The sequence below is a fragment of the Oncorhynchus nerka genome, linkage group LG15 (genome assembly GCF_034236695.1).
Source record: "Oncorhynchus nerka isolate Pitt River linkage group LG15, Oner_Uvic_2.0, whole genome shotgun sequence".
Classification (NCBI taxonomy): Eukaryota; Metazoa; Chordata; class Actinopteri; order Salmoniformes; family Salmonidae; genus Oncorhynchus; species Oncorhynchus nerka.
The window spans coordinates 54,209,074-54,227,996 of NC_088410.1; the positions used below are offsets into that span (position 1 = coordinate 54,209,074).

Sequence of the window (18,923 nt, forward strand, 5' to 3'; positions counted from 1 at the left end):
CCCCAAAAAAACGCTTAGCCGGCCCGCCCAAGGATTACAATAGCAGGAAAATCCTAGTTATTTCCGAAACGCTATATCCTGTAATGTTTCACATTTCTCTTCTTTCATAAGATACATTTCTTGATTATTCATGCGTGTGCAATATATTACTATTTTCAGATTTTTCATTCATAGATTTTAGATGTGTATGAGTATTTTTTTTAAATGACGCTATATATCCAATGTTTAGCTGGAATGGAATATTCGTGTCCTATATATTTGACTGTGATATGTGGTTGTCTCACCTAGCTATCTTAAGATGAATGCACTTACTGTATGTCTCTCTGGATAAGAACATCTGCTAAATGACAAATGTCAAATGTAAATGTTTTACGCGCAGATCTCATATGACATATTATTGTAGAAACGGAATCATTTCAAACCCTGATTACATTGGGATACAATCATATATGCCTCTATTTATGCGTGGCAATACTTGGGAAATGATTTCTACGTCCAAGAAGTTAAACATTTATAATAATAATAATTCAAGTAATGGTAAAGACAGGAGACGTGAAGTGAGACTCGTTACCCCCGTCACCAGGGAGATATGTGGTCTGGATTCAAGAGCGTTTACTAATCGACCTTGACTCAAATTCAACCACACACAGTATTACTCTAACACACGCACGCACAAACACCTAGCTATGTCGTCCTTCTCTAACACGAATGTTCGACTCTCTGTAGGTTTACAGGTTGTGTTGAACTCCATTATTAAAGCCATGGTTCCTCTCCTCCACATCGCCCTGCTGGTCCTGTTTGTCATCATCATCTACGCCATCATCGGCCTTGAGCTCTTCATTGGTAAAATGCACGCTACCTGCTTCTTCCCCAGCACAGGTAAGAGCGTGTGTGCGTGCGTACGTGCGTGCGTGCATCTTACCATCTCTGTGTGTGTACATGACTATTGCATTTGTGGTTTCAGTCTCTCTCTTTCCGTCTGCCCCCCCCCCCCCCCCCATCTCTTTGTAGGCATGATAGCGGAGGACGAGCCGGCTCCATGTGCGATCTCAGGGCACGGGCGCCAGTGTCCCATCAATGGCACCGAGTGCAGGGAGGGCTGGCACGGCCCCAACGACGGCATCACCAACTTTGACAACTTCCTGTTCGCCATGCTGACCGTGTTCCAGTGTATCACCATGGAAGGCTGGACAGACGTGCTCTACTGGGTGAGGCTCTCCGTCATAGAGGTCATATCAAATCAAATTGCGTTTGTAACATGTGGCCGAACAGGTGCGGTGGACCTTACAGTGAAATGCTGACTTACAAGTTCTTTCCCAACGATGCAGTTGAATTCTTTTCAAATCATATGTGCCCTCTGCACTCTGAACTTTGACCCGCTCACTCCCTCTGAGCTGATGTGTCAGAAGATTAATCATTAGGCCTGGATGTGATTGACATTCAAATGATTAAAGGTTCAGTCAAGACTTTCTCTATAAATCGGAGTCCCAGAACCTTCCCCCTTCCCTTTTCTCACCTGTCTCTACCTCTGACGATCCATGTTATTCTCTTTCTCTTTCTCTTCCTCCCCTCTTTCTTCTTCTTCTTCTTTCCCCATCTCTCTCTGGTGACGGATGCTCCTCCAGATGAATGACGCTATGGGTCTAGAGCTTCCATGGGTCTACTTTGTATCTCTGGTCATCTTCGGCTCCTTCTTTGTTCTGAACCTGGTTCTGGGAGTGTTGAGCGGGTAAGACACCTCTGTCTCTCTCTCTCTCTCTCTCTCTCTCTCTCTCTCTCTCTCTCTACGCCTGTCTTTCTGTTAACCTGCTGCTGCTCTGGCCTCATACAGGTCTGTCTGTCTGTCTATCTGTCTGTCTGTCTTTCTCTCTACGTCTTTCTGTACGTGTCTGTCTGTCTGTCTGTCTGTCTGTCTGTCTGTCTGTCTGTCTGTCTGTCTGTCTGTCTGTCTGTCTGTCTGTCTGTCTGTCTGTCTGTCTGTCTTTCTCTCTACGTCTGTCTGCCTGTACGTCTGTCTGTCTGATAACCTGCTGCTTTGGGCCCACCGTCTTCTTTGTTAGTCGAATCATTCTGGGCTCCTTTTTCATGCTTAACCTTGTGCTTGGTGTGCTGAGTGGGTAATCGGCTGAGGGTGCTGTGTGCTCTGCAGTGTGTGTGTGTGCGCTGTGTACAGTGCGTGTGCTATGCCGGGTGAGACAAGCGAAAGACCATGGAGTGGCTTGCTTTGTATGGTGTTGGGGAATGGTGAGAAAGTCTCCGGGAGACAGATAACAGGTACGGCAATACTCAGTCACTGGTAATACAATACAATTAAAATCAGACTGATGCTGTTTCACTGCCCTGGCCACCACAAGCATAACCTTTGCATTGCGTTTCCTCGCTACGGCAACCGACAGCGAAGGGAGCCATTACCGCCACCCCAACCCCCGTCATCACCACTACCACCCAAACTCCCGAGAGAGGAAATGAATCTCATTCCTCGCCCTTCACTAAGCTCTCTCGCTCCAGTATCTACTGCCGCTTCCATTCCCCTGCAGTGGGGGAGGAAGCGTGTTAGTGGGGGTGAGGTGTTAGTTTATAATACTCGCTAGTAGCAGTCAGAGGATGCGTGCTCTTTCTTAGAGGGTTCCGTTGGTGGTTGGCAATGTTCCTGGGTTACGACCCATTCTCTCTGTTAAGCCATATACTTATTTTTTTTAAATGCTGTGAATGAATAATTTTTAGGGAACTGTGAAGTTTTGCTTGAGGTGTGGAGTTGAGTGTGACGTATAGTAATTGTAGATGATTATAGGCATTCGTATGTCGTACTGTAATATGTTATGAATGGGACTGATTATTCAAGTAGCAACTTATGTCGGAACAAGACCCGCTGGGCAAAACAGAACAGCTAAATGAACGTTTGTTTTTACAAATTGACCTATCAATTTCCAATGTATACAATAATTGTGACGTGGACGTGTTATATTCACATTCATTGCATCTTATGTCCTCTCCCGCTAAAACCTTTTGGCTTCCAGAAAGTTCTATCATGAGTATTTAGCAGGCCTTTGCAAAGATGCCTCTGGGAACATTCTGAGAACCACCATTTTTTAAATATTTTTTTTATTGAAACTTTATTTAACTAGGCAGTCTACTCCGGGTGCTTATTTTATTGACCATAAAAACGAGAAAAAATAAATAATAATCAGAATAAAAATAAAAAACATTAAAAAATTAATTATCTGTTTAAACGATAAGAAAAAAATAATACAATTACATGTGACCATAAAAACGAAAAATTTAAATAATAATAATAATACTTAAACAAATAAAATGTATTTTTAAAATGGTTTAAAAATAAATAAAAAATCATACAATTACATGTGCATTTGAAATGCAGATATGGCCCTGTGCATGACTGCTAGGGGGCAATGCAGTTTAATCTACCGTAGTCATGGTTACCAGATACCCCACCCCACCCAGCAACGATGGTAGTTAATGCCGTTTTTAGGTTCTCTGCTGAGTTTCTTTCCTCCATGCTCTCAGTGGTCAGTACATGGGACTTCATGTCCCACTCCTCATCAATGTGATGGCTCGTTGCAATGATGCATGACTGTATATTCATAGAGGTCCGTCCATCTGTTGTTAACACCACTGTTGGGCTGTTGGAGAGCTCACGCTTTGTACTTGCAGAGCAATCATTGTACATTTTCTCCGTCCGTGCCGTCACTTTCTTTTCCCGACATGGCATCTTGTAGTCTGGTTCCAGATATGCCATCAGGGCATTGAATCCGGCATCCTCTACCATTGACAATGGCTGCATATCAACTACAATCGTTTCTGTAATCAGCGCTGTGGCTTCCTCACGCCGTCCTTTATCGTACTTCTTTCCAGTGAAGACCCAGTCTATTGTCTCTTGTTCGGAGGCCTGCGCTGCTGCTAGCAACAGTTTGGGTCTCAAGGTGCCTCCCTTTCAGGTGGTTAAGCATTGCACCTGTACTGCCACTATAGCTCATTTCCACTTCGCCAAGTTGGCATTTCACCTACTTACTTAACTTCTCAAAGTATTGCCATGCCGGACTTCGCTGCTGTCGCTTCCCTGTCTCACTCTCTGCCGTTTTCCCAACTGTTAACGACGATGACTTGCGGAGCGCTTTATATCCTTTGGCAAATTATTTGAAAGATGCAGATCTCCTTCAAAGAACATGACAGCGTTGCTGCATTAGGTATTTGTTGAGTTTATGGTTGGGGCGATATTTGTTGGTGACCTTCTTTTACGACATGCTAATCTAACTATCGCGATAGTGTATGTTTTATTTGTCAAATGCGTCGTAAACAACAGGTGTAGACTAACAGTGAAACAAATGCTTACGTACAAGTCATTTTCCAACAATGCAGAGTTAAAGCAGCTCTGTGCAGAAATCACTATGCATTTCGCCTAATTTCAGTTTATGTGACAAAACAAGCACGTATAGTGTGATTGAGGTAGCTAGGCACGTATAGGTAGGGATAAAGTGACAAGGCAACAGGATAAATAATAGACAGAAGTAGAAGTGTATGTGGTGAGTGTGAAAGTGTGTATGTGTGTGTGTGGCATCAGTATGCATGTGTGCGCATGTTATGTGGGTGTGGGTGTATGTAGTCAGTGCAAGAGTGCAAAAAAGGGTCAATGCAGGTAGTCCTGGTAGGCATTTGGTTATCTATTTAGCGGTATTGTTTAGCAGTCTTATGGCTTGGTGGTAGAAGCTGTTCAGGGTCCTGTTGGTTCCAGACTTGGTGAACTGGCACCACTTGCCATGTGGTAGCAGAGAGAACAGTCTATGGCTTTGGTGGCAGAAGTCTTTGACCATTTTTTGGGCCTTCCTCTGACACCGCCTGGCATAGAGGTTCGGGACAACTGGGAGCTGGGCCCCAGTGATGTACTGGGCCGTACTCACCACCCTCTGTAGCTCCATGCGGTCGGGTGCCTTGCCGTTGCCGTACCAAGCGGTGATGCAGCCAGTCAAGATGCTCTCAATGGTGCAGCTGTTGACATTTTTGAGGATTTGAGGGCCCATGTCAATTTATTTTTTATATTTTTTATTTAACCTTTATTTAACCAGGTAGGCAAGTTGAGAACAAGTTCTCATTTACAATTGCGACCTGGCCAAGATAAAGCAAAGCAGTTCGACAGATACAACGACACAGAGTTACACATGGAGTAAAACAAACATACAGTAAATAATACAGTATAAACAAGTCTATATACAATGTGAGCAAATGAGGTGAGAAGGGAGGGCAAAGGCAAAAAAGGCCATGGTGGCAAAGTAAATACAATATAGCAAGTCAAACACTGGAATGGTATTTTTGTAATGGAAGAATGTGCAAAGTAGAAATAAAAATAATGGGGTGCAAAGGAGCAAAATAAATAAATCAATTAAATACAGTTGGGAAAGAGGTAGTTGTTTGGGATAAATTACAGGTGGGCTATGTACAGGTGCAGTAATCTGTGAGCTGCTCTGATAGTTGGTGCTTAATAAAGCTAGTGAGGGAGATAAGTGTTTCCAGTTTCAGAGATTTTTGTAGTTCGTTCCAGTCATTGGCAGCAGAGAACTGGAAGGAGAGGCGGCCAAAGAAATAATTGGTTTTGGGGGTGACTAGAGATATACTTGCTGGAGCGTGTGCTACAGGTGGGAGATGCTATGGTGACCAGCGAGCTGAGATAAGGGGGGACTTTACCTAGCAGAGTCTTGTAGATGACATGGAGCCAGTGGGTTTGGCGACGAGTATGAAGCGAGGGCCAGCCAACGAGAGCGTACAGGTCGCAATGGTCGGTAGTATATGGGGCTTTGGTGACAAAACGGATTGCACTGTGATAGACTGCATCCAATTTGTTGAGTAGGGTATTGGAGGCTATTTTGTAAATGACATCGCCAAAGTCGAGGATTGGTAGGATGGTCAGTTTTACAAGGGTATGTTTGGCAGCATGAGTGAAGGATGCTTTGTTGCGAAATAGGAAGCCAATTCTAGATTTAACTTTGGATTGGAGATGTTTGATATGGGTCTGGAAGGAGAGTTTACAGTCTAACCAGACACCTAAGTATTTGTAGTTGTCCACGTATTCTAAGTCAGAGCCGTCCAGAGTAGTGATGTTGGACAGGCAGGTAGGTGCAGGTAGCGATCGGTTGAAGAGCATGCATTTAGTTTTATTTGTATTTAAGAGCAATTGGAGGCCACGGAAGGAGAGTTGTATGGCATTGAAGCTTGCCTGGAGGGTTGTTAACACAGTGTCCAAAGAAGGGCCGGAAGTATACAGAATGGTGTCGTCTGCGTAGAGGTGGATCAGAGACTCACCAGCAGCAAGAGCGACCTCATTGATGTATACAGAGAAGAGAGTCGGTCCAAGAATTGAACCCTGTGGCACCCCCATAGAGACTGCCAGAGGTCCGGACAGCAGACCCTCCGATTTGACACACTGAACTCTATCAGAGAAGTAGTTGGTGAACCAGGCGAGGCAATCATTTGAGAAACCAAGGCTGTCGAGTCTGCCGATGAGGATGTGGTGATTGACAGAGTCAAAAGCCTTGGCCTGATCAATGAATACGGCTGCACAGCAATGTTTCTTATCGATGGCGGTTAAGATATCGTTTAGGACCTTGAGCGTGGCTGAGGTGCACCCATGACCAGCTCTGAAACCAGATTGCATAGCAGAGAAGGTATGGTGAGATTCGAAATGGTTGGTAATCTGTTTGTTGACTTGGCTTTCGAAGACCTTAGAAAGGCATGGTAGGATAGATATAGGTCTGTAGCAGTTTGGGTCAAGAGTGTCCCCCCCTTTGAAGAGGGGGATGACCGCAGCTGCTTTCCAATCTTTGGGAATCTCAGACGACACGAAAGAGAGGTTGAACAGGCTAGTAATAGGGGTGGTAACAATTTCGGCAGATCATTTTAGAAAGAAAGGGTCCAGATTGTCTAGCCCGGCTGATTTGTAGGGGTCCAGATTTTGCAGCTCTTTCAGAACATCAGCTGAATGGATTTGGGAGAAGGAGAAATGGGTAGTGCTTCCGTCCCTCTGAACAGGGACCCTCGGAACACGACAACAAAACATTGACAACAAAACATTGTTACCTATCGCTCCACAAAAGCCCCAGCTCTTTTCTGAGCAAGAGAAACAACTACTTCAAGGTTGTCACCGACTGAAATGCAACCAGTACTAACTAGCTAGCTATTTCACACTGGTTACACCAAATCTTTTCAGATTCCTGAGGGGCAAGAGGTGCTGTTGTGGGTGTGTGTGGACCATGTTAATTCCTTAGTGATGTGTGATCAGCTTCCAGTAGTCCACGGTCAGATCCTTGGTCTTACTGACATTGAGGGAGAGGTTGTTGTCCTTGCACAACACTGCCATGTCTCTGACCTCCTCCCTATAGGCTGTCTCATTATCATTGGTGATCATTCCTACCACCGTCATGTCATCGGCAAACTTGATGATGGTGTTGGAGTCATGCGCGGCCACACAGTCATGAGTGAACAGGGAGTACAGGAGGGGACTAAGCACACACCCCTGAAGGGCCCCGTTTTGATGGTCAGTGTGACGAATGTGTTTTTGCCTACCTACAGCATGCCTACAGTATTCATTGACTACAGCTACAGTATTCCTTTTGTCCAGGTCCGTGAGGGCAGTGTGGAGTGCAATAGAGATTGCATCATCTGTTGGGCTGGTATGCGAATTTGAGTGGGACCTAGGTGTCTGGGATGATGGTGTTGATGTGAGCCATGACCAGCCTTTCCAAAGGATTTCATGGCTATAGATGTGAGGCCGGTTACCATGGTGTTTTTGGGCAGGGGAACTATGGTGGTCTGGTTGAAACAAGTTGGTATTACAGACCGGGGCAGGGATAGGTTGAACATGTCAGTGAAGACATTTGCCAGCTGCCAGTATGATATAATAGTTTTGCACCGTTAATGACTAGATTATTCCAGTTTTTTTTTTCATATTTACTATATTATAGTCACATTCTCATTAAATAATCTTAGTATGGCTTCAACATATTCAGCATATTGATTGAGGGCGGCAGGTAGCCTAGTGGTTAAGATCATTGGGCCAGTAACCGAAAGGTCACTGGTTTGAATCCCTGAGCCGACTACTAGGAAAAACCTGCCGATGTGCCCTTGAGCAAGGCAGTTAATCCTAATTGCTCTAGATAAGAGTCTGCTAAACTATTAAAGCATTCATATTGATACAACCTAACTGATTAAACTGCTGCATTTATATTTGTAAAGTTCAAGTAGAGTATTGTCTTGCACATCATGATCATCATATATCATATATCGCATGGCACTTCACTATATATCGACAAAGTCAAATGTCACGATATTCAATTTATTCATATATTGGCCAATCCTAGATTTAAAAAAAAATTGTTTTCCTCTTTGTGATTACATTGGTTTTCGGCTATGTTCCAAATGTGAACGACAGGGTTGGAAATGAACACCCGCCAAATGCGGGTAGATTTGGTCATTGGCAGGTAACAATGGATCTTTCACCAGCCACGTTGGCGGATGGTCACACAGCATTTGGGAGACTTTTTTGAATCCAAAACCCACATGTAGAAGTTGGTGGAATTGACAAGAAAAGTTACTCAAGTGTGACTTTGCGTGTGTTTCTTGGCCAGTTACATAGTTTTGTTCACATGCGATATGATTTCATTTGCTAGGTTGTTTTTTTCTATGAATTTTTGAGTTTTGCTGCAACTGTCTGCTGCTAGGAAGACATCGCAGTCTAAGATTTCTTTCATCACAGACAAGCAAGTGCCCAAGTAACCACGGTAACGGCCCACACATATTTTTGTCTCACCTAATGATTGCGCTTGATTGAGCATGGATCAGGGCCGGCCCTGGACGTTCTGCCTCCCAAGGGGAGACAATGGACAGAGAAAAAGGCATTTTTACCATATTTCTCAATGTCAAACCAGAGTGTCTTGTTTGCAACGCTGTTGGCAAATAATAACATTTTAGACATCCTTACGAAATCTAAGCATGTCACTTTCAAAAGATACCTTTCCACACAGACAGAGGCTCTGCCGACGCCGAAAAATGTTGTATAACCCAGCAACAGAAGTGCTTCACGAAGAGGTGCCTGGGATTAACGAAACATCTTCTCTCTTCAGGAAGAGAAAAGCTCAAATGAATAGGGACAGAATAGCAAAGTACATTTGTTTCATCCCCTCGAATATTATAGGCTGCAGCTCAGCTTCAGATTGTCATAGAGAGGAATCAATATATCCCCATATGCATTGGAGTCACGTCTTTTGCGGGCATTTTTGCGCTTGTTTCTACCACAAGGCATCACCGAGTTAAGCATTATTACAGAAAACTTAATATAATCTGCATATGTTTTATGTATTTATTTCAAAATATAAAGCTAACAATAGATATCCCTTTTTGCCCTTTCTTAAACAAAGGGTATGTGATACCCTCACTCAATTCGAGCCCTGGTTTTAACCAAACACACCAAGCCTTCCTGGGAGGGTATTTAATCTGTGCATGCGACAGTATCTATGGATAGAATAATTGTGTCTGTCAAATAGGTAGGCTTATCATTTAATTTTTGGAATAGGAAGAAATAGGATCCAATTATGTATGTAATTCGATGATTATTTATGCCCATAAATTTAGTTTATTTACATGTCGAAGTTGATTGTACAACATCAGTTTCAGAATGTATTTATTTCGTCTCCACTTAGAGTGGCCTCTTTCCTCTGCTGTGGTGCTGCATTGCAGTCAGTGATGTGTTCTCTATGTTGCTGTCCATGGTCCTGAAATCAAATTGTCTGAGAGAGACAGAGAGGAAGAAAGAGGGGAGAGAGAGAGAGAGAGATTAGGATGCAGTCTATTTAAATCTAAAGAATACAAAGTAAACGGGCAATAGATAATTGAGTAATCTTACAAATTAATGCGATTGTATGATCAACACTTACCTTTCGTTCAAAGACAAGTTGACTCGCCTGGCTTTCCTGGCAGCAAAAGCATGTGCATACATGCTTGTTGGAGGTTGATTTCGTAAGACAACTCGTGCTCAATTGATATGGCGGCGAGTCCATTGAGTGTCTCTCTTGATTCATAGTAGAGCGCAGGTAGTTTTTGATGCGTCTGAGCTTGGAGAATGTGCACTCCACTTGCCACTGTCACGGGGACTGTGAGAAGAACTCTCAGGGCAACAAAGGCATTGGGATACAAAAAGGCCATTTGGTGTCTGGATATGTACGTCGAGTGATTGTGCCTCACTGTCCAGTCTCCTACTCAAGACTTTGAGCTCATTACACAGATCATTTGCTTCGATGTCTCTGGAATCCCTGTGCGTAAGGGTCCTCTCCAGTGTTGCGCAGTCCCTGGTAAGCGCTGCAGTGTCCATGTCCTAGATGGTGGGAATGTTGTACCCGATGCTGAAAACACTGCTGTGCTCTTCAAAGCTGCGTAAAGAGCTCGTTGATGGACTGGATAGCAGAATCAAGATTAAAGAAATGTACTTTGAATTTCTGCTGAGGGTCAGCCACTCTTATGTTTTTTGTCTGGGAGCCAAATTTAGCAGCAGCACCACCACTGTCATCGGGGACGGGGAGCGACGAATCTGAGTCTGGGTCCAAGATAGTAGGGTCTTCCCCGGCATTGTTTGGAGGTGTGGCTAGGCCTAGTGATCCACACAATTGTCAAAATGTCGCCCCAAATTCAAGTGGCAGGCGCCTAATCTTGCCTAATGGGAGGGCCGGCCCTGGCATGGGTCATTCCCAAAAACGTTTATTCATGAACTTTTAGTCATTGTAATCCTAGATGTATTTGTGTGCTTCTACATTTATACTTAGAAACACATCATGTAGCCTACTCCTTGTAAAAAATATCAGCGTAGAGCCCTGAACTATAATTGTAAAAAGCCATTCACTCAGCATTTTGTGTCAAGGCAGGCACATTGTTGATTCTTGATGTTGATAACTGTTAATCTGTTTTTATTATTGGATCTAAATTATTTATTTTAACATACATTGGTGAAAAGACGCAGGTCACAAAAATGAAATGAAATGAAGCAGTATACCCCATTACTCATTACTTGTAATACATTTCTCTTTTTTTTCAGATTTTTGGTATAATAAGGGAGTAAAAAATATTTGGGCTGGTTTTAAACGGTAAACTATCCCATTAAAAAAAATAATTTAAATTTAAATGTTCACCCCTAGAACTTACTGTACAACAGTCTGTATACAAATTGTGTTAGGCGAGGCATTGTGTGAAATGAACCGTTATTGAGTCTGAGTGTGTGTTTTGTGTGTGATTTTGTGCGCATGCGTACTCTACCGTGTGTGTAACTGCGTGTGTGTTCTGCGTGTGTGTTCTGCGTGTGTGTTCTCTGTGTGTGCCCGCAGAGAGTTCTCCAAGGAGAGAGAGAAGGCCAAGGCTCGTGGAGACTTTCAGAAACTGAGAGAGAAGCAACAGCTGGATGAGGACCTCAAGGGCTACCTGGACTGGATCACTCAGGCCGAGGACATCGATCCAGAGAACGAGGACGAGGAGGGCTACGAGGAGGGCAAACACAACCGTAAGCACCCTACGACGCACGCGCGCGGACCTGCGCACATGCGCTTCCCTAAAACGCGCATGAACGTGTGCACTCGCGAATGCGCACACGAATATGTGCACGAGACGACTAAAAATGTATTGGATTTGACACACGCACACTACCCTAAAACACACACAGTGCGAGAGCTGCCAGTGAGTGTACCTGTGTACAACAGAAGACTGAGAGAGTCCACAGTATGAGCAGCGTCATGTTGAGGAGCTACTGAAGGTTTCCAGTGTGAATATCTGGTATTTCCCAGTCCAGTCGCCCTAATTGACCACATACTGTAATTCTGTGTTCAGGGTTACTGTTAAATCCACACACACACACACTAAAATATTGCACACTCACACTCGCTCGCACACGCTCGCACACTCGCGCACACACACTTGCATGCTCTATTATCATAGCCTTCCTCAGGCACACTCGCGCACACACACTTGCATGCTCTATTATCATAGCCTTCCTCAGTTCACACCTTAGCGATGGGTGCCGAGCTCTCTGTGTACCAGTTGAGTTAGGCTGAGGAGGGAGAACAGGGATACATCACATTACAGATAAAATCCAAAATCCTCTTTATATAAGCAGCACATGATGCAGAGCAGACACAGCGAAACTGCTACTACCCATTCATACAGCTATCTTCAGTATCTCTCTCCACCCCTCCCTATCAACCAGTGAGCAGCACTACACTACTACATTGCTCACCCCCCCCTTTCCCCTAAAACGTGCCAAGCTTTAGAGTTGAACCACACCTCTTTCACTGTGTATCTTTAGAGTTGAACCACACCTCTTTCGCTGTGTATCTTTAGAGTTGAACCACACCTCTTTCGATGTGTATCTTTAGTTGAACCTCACCTCTTTCGCTGTGTATCTTTACAGTTGAATCACACCTCTTTCGCTGTGTATCTTCACAGTTGAACCACACCTCTTTCGCTGTGTATCTTTACAGTTGAACCACACCTCTTTCGCTGTGTATCTTTACAGTTGAACCACACCTCTTTCGCTGTGTATCTTTACAGTTGAACCACACTTCTTTCGCTGTGTATCTTTAGAACTGCAGCTCTCCTGTACTCTCTCTCCACACCGCAGAGCTTCAGTACACGGTCCCAGTTCCGCTCCTGTTTACCAACCAGGGAGATTTTGCCAAGATTCCAAATACTTGTTTTACTTGGCCGTTTCTCCTTTTCGCCCCAAATTAGTCTGGAGTCAATGACTGGATTTCGTCTTTCAACCTTTAAACCAAGTTCAGTAAAGTAAGGTATAGTAAATGATCGTCAAAAAAAAAAATTGTATATTCAAATATGTTCACGTACGGGAAAATAAGGCGTAGTAAAGTCTGATCATTCTAGCGTTTACCATCAGAATTAGCACCACGGCCTCCATCCACACACCGTCAACAGAAACACCGCCTGGATAGTAATGTGATAGGAGGTATGGTAGTAGTAGGAACTTCAGTAAGTCTTAGAAGCTTGCCTTCTAGTGCTGGGAATGCTTGGCACTGGGCTGAAGGTCAGGGGTTATAATAACATGGATCCCCTTGGCGATGCCAACCATGTGAAAGGTATCATGCTGACTTTTCTGTGGCTGTCACCGGGTCCGGGGCCATGACACGAGAGACTGTATGCTAACATGTACATGTGAAATGCTGTTCATTTGTATTTCAGCATGTTCGTATACTATAGACTGTAGTGCTACTGATCTGTATTGTACTGTACTGTACTGTACCCCCCCCCCGGCCTGCAGACACTAGCTTCCTGCCATGTGACTAACAGCTGCCCGTCTTCCTCTTCTGCTCCTCTTCAGTGTCTACTACAGTCCATCCTACTGGTGTCAGTGTCAGTGGTGCTGGTGTTGTCAGTCAGTGTCGCTGTTGCCAGCTGTACTGTTGCTGTTGTTGTTACTGTTGTTGTTGTTACCTTTGATGTTGTTGTTGTTGTTACTGTTGTTGTGGTGAATTGTCACTGTGCTGCTCTATCTCGTCTTGATAGAGGCCTATTCTCGTCCCCATGTTTCTCTGCTGTGCCGTGTGGCGCGCTGCTGTCTGAATGCATGGGCTTGCATGCTTTACACATGAAGGGGTGACTCTGGCTGACCTCACAGAGAAGAAGAAAGGAAGCAGGTTTGGGTGGTTCAGCCAGTCCTCCGACACTCATGGTAAATCCCCTGGTTTTCCCTTCCACATTGAAAAAGTAAGTGTGTGTGTGTGTGTGTGTGTGTGTGTGTGTGTGTGTGGGTGAGCCTGCAGTTGTGTGTGAAAGCTGGTGTGTTTGTGTATATAGGAATGTGTGCAGCCTCAGCCCCCTGCTTGTGCTTTGCTATTGTGATTGACCCTTCTGTTTGAGAATCCCTGTCTTTTTGATCGAGCTTTTCCTTTTGTATACAGTGCCTTCGGAAAGTATTCAGACCCCTTCCCCTTTTCCCACATTTCGTTCCGTTACAGCCTTGTTCTAAAATGGATAAAAATGTTTTAAAAATCCCTCATCAATCTACACACAATACCCCATAACGACAAAGCGAAAACAGGTTTTTAGAAATGTGTGCTAATTTATTACAAATAAAAAACACGGAAATACCTTATTTGCACCGAGTGTTTGATAAAGCCTCTCCTGCTGCTTCTGACTGAATGAGTCCAGACTCAGATGAGGAGCACCAGGGATCAGAATAGTAATACATACTTCCCCAGTTGATGCCAGGTACTCAACTTCTTTCCCTCTCGCTCTCCCTCTATGCACAGCCCAGTTTAAAGCAGCTAGGCTAAGGGCTCCGTGTGAATTGGCAAATGGGATTAAACTCAGATCCCTACATCCAACAGCATTCAGATTATGAGAGAGAGAGAGAGAGACAGAGAGAGAGCTGCCGGAGCACTCAAAATTCAAAGAGAACGCTTTCAGACAAACTAAGCAGCAGTGCGTGCGTACCCTCGCACAAACAGACTGTGCTCTCACATGAAATTTGTAGAGCTGGATCAGAAATGGGCTTAGGCGGTGGGTGTGGCAAGGGGGCGTGGCAACAGGTACGGTCCGGTGAAGAGAAACGTTTGTCTTTTTTTGAGTATTTCCTGCAATTCTACACATTTCTCCTTGTAACTGAGATACATTTTTGCAGTTTTTAAGCTAATTTCCTACAAATCTATGCATTTTGCCACGGCTAATTGACAAACATAATAACAAAGTCAATACTGCTAAATTTCTTCTGTCTCTAACGCCGCACGTTAAGTCATAGTGATGATTACAATGACCATACCAGTAACTATTTTAGATAATTAGTTAGTTAATTAAAAGATATTCAGATGTTTCATTCTTTCTTGTTTTTCTACCTACTGTACCCACTTTAGAGACGGTCTATTGTCGTTCTGATGCTCATGGATTTGGTTTTGGGAGGTATCGTCCTTTGAAACTGAATTTGTGTCATTGTTTTTTTTTAAACAAACAGGGATTTCTTAGAAAGGCCTGGAGTAATTTGACCGTTCTTTCTTTTGTTGAGGAATTTGTTGACGAAGGAGGTTTATTTTTTCGGGGATGTGTTTGACACACCACAGCTGTGGTACCTAGGGTGCGACTGCGTACTGTTTGGTGTGTGTGTGTGTGTGTGAGACATGTACGGTGTGTCATGTGAGGTTGTGTGCGTATGATTCACTCTGGCACTCTGTTTGCTGCCACAGTGAGTATACCAGCCAGTGAGACGGAGTCGGTGAACACAGAGAACGTGGCCGAGGATGAGGTGAAGACACCGTGCTGCGGACCTTTTTGGTGAGAACCCCCCCGCTGGTATAACCGCTGGTATAAAACGAGATTCAATAATACACCTTTGTTTGATTCATTCTAAGACCACTCCTGTTCAGTCATAAAGATGGTACATAGGACATGTGGCTTTGTACTAAATTCATGAATATCCTGCAGTCAGCAAGCTGAACTGATGTTAATATAAACGTCTCGATTTTTTTCCAGTCAAAAAATTTCAAAGTCAAAGTTCAGGTCAGTGAAAACCACCTCGCATGTGTCCTTGCTCGATGCATGCAGCGGCGGTCTGTTCAGTGAAACGTACATTTCTCTGCATGAAGTCGTGACGTCTGTTATTTCCGTATATACGTGGAAGCTCGCTTTGGTTTCTCTGCTGTATGTGCTGTTCTGATCTCTGGAGTCTGCTTTAATGAGTCAGCAGGTAATAAATCAACTCCACCTACCCTTTAAACAAGTCAGCATGTAATCTTGGGCATCGGGGGGAACTGGAGGAGCTGGAGCCTTATGCAGCGTTTTTACACTTTGTGATGTATACTGCATGCTATGCGGTTCTCTCCCTCTCCCAAAGTTCATTGACTTCTCTTTCCTAAGTTTTCTTCAGATATTATTTGAATACAGTTCCTGCCTAAACCCCAACTTTCTATACAGTATGTCCTAACCCCCCTCTAACCATCGACCCCCCCCCTTTCTTCAATGAAAACCTCCCCGGCCTGCCCCTACTCGTCTCCTTTTGCTGACATCACTTCCTGTCTCACAGTCGGCGCTGGCGTCGCTGGAACAGGTTCTGCCGCAGAAAGTGCCGGGTGGCGGTGAAATCGGTGCCTTTCTATTGGCTGGTGATCATCCTGGTGTTTCTCAACACGCTCACCATCTCCTCCGAGCACTACAACCAGCCTGACTGGCTCACACAAGTACAGGGTTAGTACACTACAACCAGCCTGACTGGCTCACACAAGTACAGGGTTAGTACACTACAACCAGCCTGACTGGGCTACACACGTACAGGGTTAGTACACTACAATCAGTCTGACTGGCTCACACAAGTACAGGGTTTGTACACTACAACCAGCCTGACTGGGCTACACAAGTACAGGGTTAGTACACTACAACCAGCCTGACTGGGTTACACACGTACAGGGTTAGTACACTACAACCAGCCTGACTGGGTTACACACGTAAAGGGTTAGTACACTACAACCAGCCTGACTGGGCTACACACGTACAGGGTTAGTACACTACAACCAGCCTGACTGGCTCACACAAGTACAGGGTTAGTACACTACAACCAGCCTGACTGGCTCACACAAGTACAGGGTTAGTACACTACAACCAGCCTGACTGGGTTATACACGTACAGGGTTAGTACACTACAACCAGCCTGACTGGGTTACACACGTACAGGGTTAGTACACTACAACCAGCCTGACTGGGTTACACACGTTCACGGTTTGTACACTACAACCAGCCTGACTGGGTTACACACGTAAAGGGTTAGTACACTACAACCAGCCTGACTGGGTTACACACGTACAAGGTTAGTACACTACAACCAGCCTGACTGGGTTACACACGTAAAGGGTTAGTACACTACAACCAGCCTGACTGGGCTACACACGTACAGGGTTAGTACACTACAACCAGCCTGACTGGCTCACACAAGTACAGGGTTAGTACACTACAACCAGCCTGACTGGGCTATACACGTACAGGGTTAATACACTACAACCAGCCTGACTGGGTTACACACGTACAGGGTTAGTACACTACAACCAGCCTGACTGGCTCACACAAGTACAGGGTTAGTACACTACAACCAGCCTGACTGGGCTACACACGTACAGGGTTAGTACACTACAACCAGCCTGACTGGCTCACACAAGTACAGGGTTTGTACACTACAACCAACCTGACTGGGTTACACAAGTACAGGGTTAGTACACTACAACCAGCCTGACTGGGTTACACAAGTACATGGTTAGTACACTACAAGCAGTCTGACTGGCTCACACAAGTACATGGTTAGTACACTACAACCAGCCTGACTGGGCTACACAAGTACAGGGTTAGTACACTACAACCAGCCTGACTGGGTTACACACGTACAGGGTTAGTACACTACAACCAGCCTGACTGGGTTACACACGTACAAGGTTTGTACACTACAACCAGCCTGACTGGGTTACACACGTAAAGGGTTAGTACACTACAACCAGCCTGACTGGGTTACACAAGTACAGGGTTAGTACACTACACTGCACACTGGCTACCACTGTCAGGTCAGGTGGTAAGGAAAAACTCCCGTCCCTAACTATAGTATCTCTGATATTTGTAATACTGTTCATGTGTTATATTGACTGACACCTCCCTCTGCCCTGCGTGTTTCCAGACGTGGCAAACAAGGTTCTGCTGGGCATGTTTACGTGTGAGATGATGACCAAGATGTACAGTCTGGGCCTGCAGGCCTACTTTGTGTCCCTGTTCAACCGATTTGACTGCTTCGTGGTGTGTGGAGGCATCACCGAGACCATCCTGGTAGAGCTGGCCATCATGTCTCCTCTGGGCATCTCCGTGTTCCGCTGTGTCCGCTTGCTCAGGATCTTCAAGGTCACACGGTGAGACCACTGTCATGTGGAGTAGGGTGAAGTTGTCCCTAGGCGCTGATCTTGGGTCAGCTTTGCTCACTCACTAATGGTTAAGGTAAGGATTGGAGGAGGGGAAGCTGATCATAGATCTATACCGAGGGGAAACTTCACCCCGGATCAATGCTTTCATCACATGCTTCGTAAACAACAGGTGTAGACTAACAGTGAAATGCTTACTTACGAGTCCTTTTACAACAATGCAGAATAAAGAGAAAGAGAAAATAAACATAGAAATAGTGACACAAGGAATAAATATCAATCAATCAAATGTATTTATAAAGCCCTTCTTAAATCAGCTGATGTCACAAAGTGCTGTACATAAACCCAGCCTAAAACCCCAAACAGCAAGCAATGCAGGTGTAGAAGCACAGTGGCTAGGAACAACTCCCTAGAAAGGCCGGAACCTAGGAAGAAACCTAGAGAGGAACCAGGCTATGAGGGGTGGCCAGTCCTCTTCTGGCTGTGCCGGGTGGAGATTATGACAGAACATGGCCAAGATGTTCAAATGTTCATAGATGACCAGCAGGATCAAATAATAGTAATCACAGTGGTTGTCGAGGGTGCAACAGGTCAGCACCTCAGGAGTAAATGTCAGTTGGCTTTTCATAGCCGATCATTCAGAGTATCTCTACCGCTCCTCCTGTCTCTAGAGAGTTGAAAACAGCAGGTCTGGGAAAAGTAGGACATCCGGTGAACAGGTCAGGGTTCCATAGCCGCAGTCAGAACAGTTGAAACTGAAGCAGCAGAACGGCCTGGTGTACTGGGGCCAGCAAGGAGTTATCAGGCCAGGTAGTCCTGACATGCCTCAGGTCCTCCAAGAGAGAGAGAGAGAGAGAGAGAGAGAGAGAGAGAGAGAGAGAGAGAGAGAGAGAGAGAGAGAGAGAGAGAGAGAGAGAGAGAGAGAGAGAGAGAGAGAGAGAGAGAGAGAGAGAGAGAGAGAGAGAGAGAGAGAGAGAAAAAGAGACAGAA

General features: G+C 44.8%; 1 protein-coding gene across 1 annotated transcript in view; it reads left to right on the top strand.

The window, feature by feature from the left end:
• Positions 1-18,923, top strand: part of LOC115142708 (voltage-dependent L-type calcium channel subunit alpha-1D-like) — a 127,197-nt gene that overhangs the window by 43,976 nt on the left and 64,298 nt on the right. Inside the window, exons 5-13 of the mRNA XM_065001722.1 lie at positions 727-879; positions 1,012-1,208; positions 1,626-1,729; positions 11,376-11,548; positions 13,649-13,726; positions 15,234-15,321; positions 15,520-15,546; positions 16,070-16,230; positions 17,699-17,924. Of these exons, the coding sequence (XP_064857794.1) occupies positions 727-879; positions 1,012-1,208; positions 1,626-1,729; positions 11,376-11,548; positions 13,649-13,726; positions 15,234-15,321; positions 15,520-15,546; positions 16,070-16,230; positions 17,699-17,924 (1,207 nt within the window). The remainder of the gene's footprint in view (positions 1-726; positions 880-1,011; positions 1,209-1,625; positions 1,730-11,375; positions 11,549-13,648; positions 13,727-15,233; positions 15,322-15,519; positions 15,547-16,069; positions 16,231-17,698; positions 17,925-18,923) is intronic.